The 7,500-nt window shown below is 41.2% G+C and overlaps 1 protein-coding gene across 15 annotated transcripts in view; it reads right to left on the reverse strand.

The window, feature by feature from the left end:
• The window catches only part of EBF3 (EBF transcription factor 3), a 133,604-nt gene that overhangs the window by 44,994 nt on the left and 81,110 nt on the right, over window positions 1-7,500 (reverse strand). For 11 of the 15 annotated variants that reach the window (XM_051801148.1, XM_051801147.1, XM_051801146.1 and 8 more), the window contains 2 exons: window positions 3,721-3,802; window positions 609-753 (listed from right to left, as the gene is read on the reverse strand). In XM_051801148.1, the coding sequence (XP_051657108.1) occupies window positions 609-753; window positions 3,721-3,802 (227 nt within the window). The remainder of the gene's footprint in view (window positions 1-608; window positions 754-3,720; window positions 3,803-7,500) is intronic. The other 4 variants (XM_051801161.1, XM_051801154.1, XM_051801158.1 and 1 more) reach the window with 1 other exon arrangement.

The raw sequence follows: 7,500 nt of genomic DNA on the forward strand, positions 1-7,500 counted from the left end.
GTTCAGGCAAGAAGTCAATCACATTGAGTCAGGCTGAAGAAAAACATTTTATGCTGTTTTTCTCATACAAACCCCCTCCTGCTGTAATCTGCAGTAAGGCCCAGCCACAGGAAATTGACCTCACAGTAAATTCTTTACAGATTCGGTCATGTTTTTACCATCCACTTAAACTTGCATACATAACCTGAGACTGTACCTCTGGATCAAGGAATATGGCAAGCCAAAATAAAATCAAGTCAAATTAAAGAGCAAGAAAAAGCTGCAAGCAAAACAAGACTGAAATAAAAAAAAAAGAAAAGAAAAGAAATAAAAGAGGAAAATATGAAAAATTGGTTGTGACTGCAAAACTCTAAGTATTAAATAAAGAAAGGAGTCAGAAGCAAATTCAGAAGCGTCCATATTCTAGTTGACAAGGGTTGAGAAATACTAATGGACTTTTTTTAATGGGTGGTTTGATGGATGAGAGAAGAAATGATGTAAAAGTAAATGTAGCGGTGTCTCAACATAAAGTATGGTGCAAAACAAACAAAAAAAAAATTTAAAAAAATAAAATAAAATAAAAAAAGGCATTGCAAATAAAAAAAAAAGACATGTAAATGTGTGCCTACCATTTTCCAGATAAGAAGGGGCCGTACCTTCTGAGGGGTCAAGGCGGCGAGCCCGCCTCCCGTGTTTGGAATTGTTGTGTACAAACATGTTGTCTGAGACAGCCAGCACGTGGCCATCCACATTGACTGTTGTTGATACAACAACCTGGAAAAGAGAACAAAACCTCACATTTAAAAAATCCTGCAGATTTGCACTGAATCAGGTCTCGTAAGACACAACAACATCCTGTTACTTTTCTATTTCTATTTAAACCGAGTGAATGACATCTCTGAATACATCTTTGTTTACGTGGCGACCACTGGTGATTTTTAACTCACAATTGTTTCTCTTCAGAACCTGCTACACTAATTAGAGTTTAATCTCCTATTATGCTAACAAATGAATTCAATTCAGGAAAATATTCTTCTAGCCATTAGTTTCAGAAACACCCCTCTAGCCACTCATTTTAAAAGCTGCTGTTTTGATTGATCTGTTGATATATTGATTAGATAGTTTATCTAATTAAAATTTGTTCACTTGAGACTGTCTTCAAATGAAGGGTTGTGAGGATTCCAAATAAAAAAGCTTAATAAATAAGGAACCATCGTAACTCCCCATTTTTTCTTCAGTAAATGATCTCCAGGTCAGTTTTACAATTACATTTAATGTCTGATAATGAACTTTTTTGCATCTGAAAAGACCGAGTTGAATATGAATAGTGAAAGTGTTTTCAATCCATGAAAAGTATCCCTTCTCAAGTTCATTTGGATGGTGATTGACCCTGGTATGTCAATGGAATTTCCTCCTTTATTTTTGAGTGAAAGGCTCCTATTCTTGTGTCCAGGTTCAGAGTCCGGCCATAGAAGAGATGATGGATAGGGCCTCCTTTGGCTTCCAGCTGCTTCTCAGTAGAAAATGGCAAAGGAACATATGCAAAACGCACAACCTTCCCGATAAAAACACCTACACAATGGAGCTGTGAAACTCCTTCCGGAAGCGATATCGCGTGAACACAAGCCAAGGAGGAAACCGGGAGCTGCACCTGTGTTTGTGTGGAACACGGCTCCGTAAGTCCAGCACTGTTATCCCAGAGAGACATTTACACCTTATTTAAATACTCCAGAGTGGGCTCTGTGCTGTGGGTTCCAGGTTTTCTGCATGAAGGATTTCATGCACTGCAGCGATTTCTTTGGGGTTAGTAGAGTCCGTAAAGTCAAAGGCTAAGTTAGACCTTATCAACCCAACCAGTGACAGCAGCAAAAGGTAGGACAAATTTTGGTTTTCACCTTCTGTTTATTTTACTTTGGGATGTAACAAAGATGATTGAGGGGTTCTCCCACCAGCTCCTCAACCCAAACACTTAACAAACACAAATGGAAGGGGAGAAATGAGCCTCCTTTTGCACAGAGCTGGTCCAAGGCATCAGAAGAAAATTCTTGTCTGCTTCTATGTTTTGGATCACCTCTGATCCTGTTTCTTATTCACAAGCCATAATGAGCTTTCAGCTATCACAGCACCTTTCCTGTGTATCCCACGTCCTTTGAGACAGCCATCTGCGGTACCCTTTAGAACAGCCCGAGGGCAGTTCTCTGCCAGGCTGCTCTGCTTCCCCAGCTCTCTCCTCCCACAAGTGGACACTTTCACTCTTGTCAACATCCACTTCGGAGAGTGCTGAGGCTGCACGCTCGCCTTGGCCACAGAGCTGCTGCCAGGCCACTGGGCTATCAGCTTTCACTCCTAATGAGATTCCCAGACTTTAAGAAATATTGCAAAACATACAATCATGATTTTCAGCCAAGATTTCTGCGTTTGGTTCCTAGAACACGGTGTATTAAAAAGACAGAGCAAGGTGTATATGAAAATGACAACTATTTTTGTTCTGTCATGTATATAGGTCAGTCACCAAGGGAAAATACTGTAGTTCAGCAAAAGAAAGTCGACGTGCTACACTTTGTTATATCACCTTACTCCTGCAGTGCACCTCCAGAAAGGTGCTGAGACAGTGAAACCAGGTAAAAATACTGTTCAAGATCTGACATCCTGTTAAGTCCAGTTAAACCTTCTGAGAGGCAGGAAGATTAGCTAAAGAGACCCAGGAAAGTCTTTCTAGTGCCTACTGGCTCCATTGTCAACCACAAGATCACTCCTGACTGATGCTTCATTTAGTCATCGGTGAGACAAAGAGGACATTTCCACTCATTCCAGGTTTGACCTTCTGTTCTGTTCAGATGGATCAATATCACCGATGCCACGTGAAGCTGAGATGCATGAAAAATGGAAGCTTGGCTCAATTGTTTTGAAGGAATATTTTTTTTCCCAGCTACAGATCTTTTCTGTTGGCTGGCTCAAGGGTGCTGGCTTCCCCGGTTGGTTGGCTGTGCATGAAAACAGATGTCACATGTTTTTCTATCAAGTTTAACCACAAGTTATTCTTCTCCAAACTAAGAAAATCTTGAACATCTCAATACTACTTTATTATTAGAATCAAATATGACTCATTGCGAAATATTTTCAAATAAAAGGCATTTATTTCCTAACAAGCCTTTCGAATGACCCCACATACGGAGGAAATCATTTGTCCATCCCGTCAGCTGTCTTTCTGTAGTGTTATGATTCACCACAGGATATCTCAAAAGCTGTAAGGAGAAAGTGAAGTATTAAACATTTTCTAACACAATTGAAACAAAAATACGTGCGTTAGGCCACCACTGGTGGATTTACAAGTTGTGAACCTGAAAAACCCCTGTGTGAGATCCAAACTCCCCTGCGCTCCACAGTCGTGTCATCAGTAAGATCAAACTACTCAGTCTATGTAAAACCTCTATGGGTCTGAGCATACTCCAAACTACTACACAAGGTGTTAGTAGGAAGGAAAATCAGGGAAATATTTTTTAAGGAGAGATCCGCTTGCTTCAGCACTGATCCATTACATTCCACTGCAGAACTTGGAATGTCCCAAGAACCAGCATTTAAATTAGTGGGGGAAATGTAAAATACTGACAGCAGTTTTTTTTAAGCATTGGAACTACACTAAGTAGAAGCCCCAACACTGATTTTCCATCACGAAAAGTTCAAGATGAAGACGTGACTAAGTCTTTTATATATTGTTTATGCTTTTAGAGGGATCTGTACCTGGAATCTTCGCATGTCTCGCGGGTTGCCTGCATTCTTCAAACAGTTCTGATTGCACTTGAGGAAAAACTTTAGAAAGAATCTATAAAAATACAAAATTGAAATCTATTAGATTCATCAAAACGTAAATCCAATTTTTAAAAAGTTTAATAAAATTTAATCATAAATAGTTTTACCCAAAAGAATACTGGTAGTGAAATATTACTTTCCTATTCGTTAATGAACTTATTTTAAAGCATAAGAATCTCTGTCATAAACAGAACATTATTGCCAAGGAAAGGCAAATTTATATTTTTAATTTTTCAACAACTACAAATGTATTGACTCCAGGCCATATCCTTAACTCGGTGTGGGAAAGTTGATTTCGATGACTCATTGACTTCAAAGGCAAAGACTTACACCAGATGAGAATTTGTCTCTATTTTTTTAATACTTCTTATTTTTTCACAACTTATATTAGCAGTAATGACCTCCACGTTGAAAAATTCCAAAGGTAATGAATGATCAACCTTCTGAAAAACACTTGGCTTTGCCTCCGGTTTGGAAAGGCTCGCTATTCAAAGGGACTCGATCCAACTCCTGCTGACTCCAGGGAGATCCAGGCAGGATCTGCCCACCGGCAAGGCCCCAGTTTCCTCATTGTTTTTGAAAGGAAAGGAACATGGCAAATTAGGCCCTGTCTTACGACCTCTTCAACCTTTGCCAGCCTTTAGCTGTGAGGAGTCACTCTACCCAGGGATCGAAATCCAGCTTATTTCTGCTGAGCGGCAACCAGCAATTATTTAGGACTAACCCTTATCATCCAGGCATCTCCCCATAAACCGTTTTTGCAGCAACGCTGCCTCAGGGGAACACAGCAAGCACTTAGAGGAAAGGGGAAAGCTTGGAAAGATGGAAACTCCTTTATGCTGCCCTCCCATACTGGAGGAAGGAGCTGAACTGGGAAGTCTCCACCCTGTAGGTGAAGCAAAATGGGGGACCCTCACTGTCCTGCCATCACACAGGAGGACATTCACAGCCCAACACCACACCTTTTCTTTATGTTGCTATGTTTTTGTGTTTCATCTCTAAAAAATATTTTGTGGGTCTGTTTTCTGTCTAAGTACTGACAGCTAATGACAAGCAAAGCTCAGGATGTTCTCTTCACCCAGACTTCCTCAGATGCTCAAGCCCAGCAGCTTGTGCTGCCCAGCTTCATACGTGTTGAACGGCGAGGTTAGTCAGAGCTTTCACGTTTAGAATATGAACAATTATTATTTGTTCGTTCATATCAGTCATATTATAACTGACCATGACTATTCTTGCTGTACACACCTCATAGAAATTTCCATGTGCCAACAGCATTCCTGGCAAGAGGCAAGACAGGCACCTCGTCCCTTCTTGAGCACCCAACACGAACCTACCATGGTCAATAGAAAGTACAACTGTGGCTTCACCACATCGTGCTCACTCCTGAGAAGCTTCAAAGGTCGTACAGGAGTATCATGGAATTATCCCCAGATCACAAACCACTGCTTTTAATCCCAGCTCTTCCTGTTTCATTAAACCTTGAGCAGGACCCTGATATTACTACAGGACACTAATGCTGAAGGAGCGATCTCTCGTATCAGAGATGCAAGTAGGGAAACAACCAGCTTTACCGAAACTGCATAAATAAATCAATGCTGTCAGTTCAGCTGAATGCACGCTTCTTTAAAAATTCTTATCCCAAAACTTGTACAGGGGTTTTAGCTGTCAAGCTGTAAAAGATCGGGATTTCCGTGGTGGTTGATGTGATATCCAAGCTCGGATGCTCAGGTTTTCTGGACACTGCTGCAGGGACATTATCAGCAACTCCATGAAACTTCATCTTTGTTAGACACAACTTCCCCTTAATTTTATCTGCATTGGTTGGGTTTTGGTGGTTTTTAATATACTTATTCTCTCCAGAAGAGTATAGGCCAGGTTCAACTGAGTATAGGCCAGGTTCCCTCCCTGTAGCAGGGGGTTGGAGCAGGATAGTCTTCAAGATCCCTTCCAATCCAAACCATTCTGTTTCTATGATTCTAAATGTAACATTCCTGTCATTTATCTGGTTTTGCACACCTTCCACTGCACAGATTGTGATGATGTGCAAGGACCAGCTGATGCTCACACACAGGACCACCTGGCACTGGGGATTTAGGAGTTGGGACAAGCCTCCAGCTTTACGGCTCCTTAGTGCCACATCGAGGCTGAGGAGTAGTATCTTATCTTTTTTTTTTTTTTGCTGATCTCAAATGGGTGTTGTGAGGCTTATTGAGCTAATGTTTGTAAATTGCTCGGAAATTCTCCAATGAATTGTGCACTAGGAATGCTAAGTATTGCTCCTCGTGGATTGTTTTTAGAGTGAAGCATTCATGATGAATTGTTTCTATACAGAGAGCTCACATCCTGTCAAAGAAAAAGGGCCATTAAGCACCCTTTCACTAAACATCAACTGGAACCAGTATTTGTTCAATTATTTGGTGAAAAGGACCCACTCTTGCTGAAATTAGACATCATCAAGTTTATTTAGATGGCCCTGAGCACTGGGCTAAATATTGAGGCCGCAAGGCTGGAGTGAACACAAGCAGCACTTGTATTTCAGCTCCATTACATTCCTTGATACTGAGATATTTTATTTCATTCTTTAATCTGTGCTTTCAGAGAGTTCATGGAGCACAGGTGGCATCAAGACAGGATTTTTAGAGGAAGACAACATAAGTTAAAAACCACATTCCCAGGCAGGGTATTTACTTGCCAGGTGGAGACAACTGGCTTGGTCATTCCGCTGACCAACAAGGACTGTGGGCACCACAAACCCATCCCTTCCATCCCTACCACTTTCTCTGCTAGCCCTGAGCTCCAGAGACAAGGTCTCTGGCAGAGCAAGAAGCAAGGACCTGGATCAGTGCTCTGCTTGGTCATGTCTCAAACTTTGATGCTCCAACAGAATGAGAAAAGTCAAGCCTTCCTAGATTTGGATCTCCCTGCTATATTTTGTATCATATGCACAAACCGTAGAATTTTTTATTACAGAAGAGCCTTCCCAAATGTGCTAAGCTGTTCCTAAAATACTGATACAGAGAAAAATGCAGTCCTTGCGATGTTCCCTTGCTCTGATTTTTTCCCACTGTTAGAAAGGGGCCTGCTACCATCTTAATTAAAATGTATTACCTTCCACAAGACTCCACTATTTTAAGCTAAAATTTACATCTTTTATTAACTCACCTCACCTATACACTTATCTGGCGGTGCCTCTCGCCGCCCATCTGCCATCCGCATACAGTAAGTCACTTGATATTCCACCCACCAATTTTTCCTAACAACCACTGTGCAATTAAACTCCACACGTTCTGTTGCGAGGTAAATTAGGCACACCTGCGGCCAGCCTGCATTTGAACCGCATCAGAAAAGGACCTAACAAGGTGAGAGCGTACCACAAAGTTATAGGCCTGTCAAGCAATTAGGTTTTCACTTCTGGGACATCCACACAGTGCAATTATGCTCCACATTACAACCTGGCTAATCTTCTGAACAAATGTCATGTCTCGGAGAAGCGAGTAAAAGCAGTTCATCTGCAAATGTGTCTGCTCTTAAGCCTCCACCTTCTGCACATAACAACCTACAGGAGACTTTTTTTTGCGGTATGAAAGATGGTTTTTTTCCATAGAAGATTTTTTAAGCCCTGCAAGTGCCTTTTCATCCTGTTCACCTCTTCTTAACCTCTGTGAGAGGAGGTGTTGCAGCAAATAGACCAGAAAGACTTTTGTACTTGAA

This window comes from Manacus candei, unplaced genomic scaffold (genome assembly GCF_025592945.1).
Source record: "Manacus candei isolate 608988 ecotype Guabito, Panama unplaced genomic scaffold, ASM2559294v1 h1tg000050l, whole genome shotgun sequence".
Classification (NCBI taxonomy): Eukaryota; Metazoa; Chordata; class Aves; order Passeriformes; family Pipridae; genus Manacus; species Manacus candei.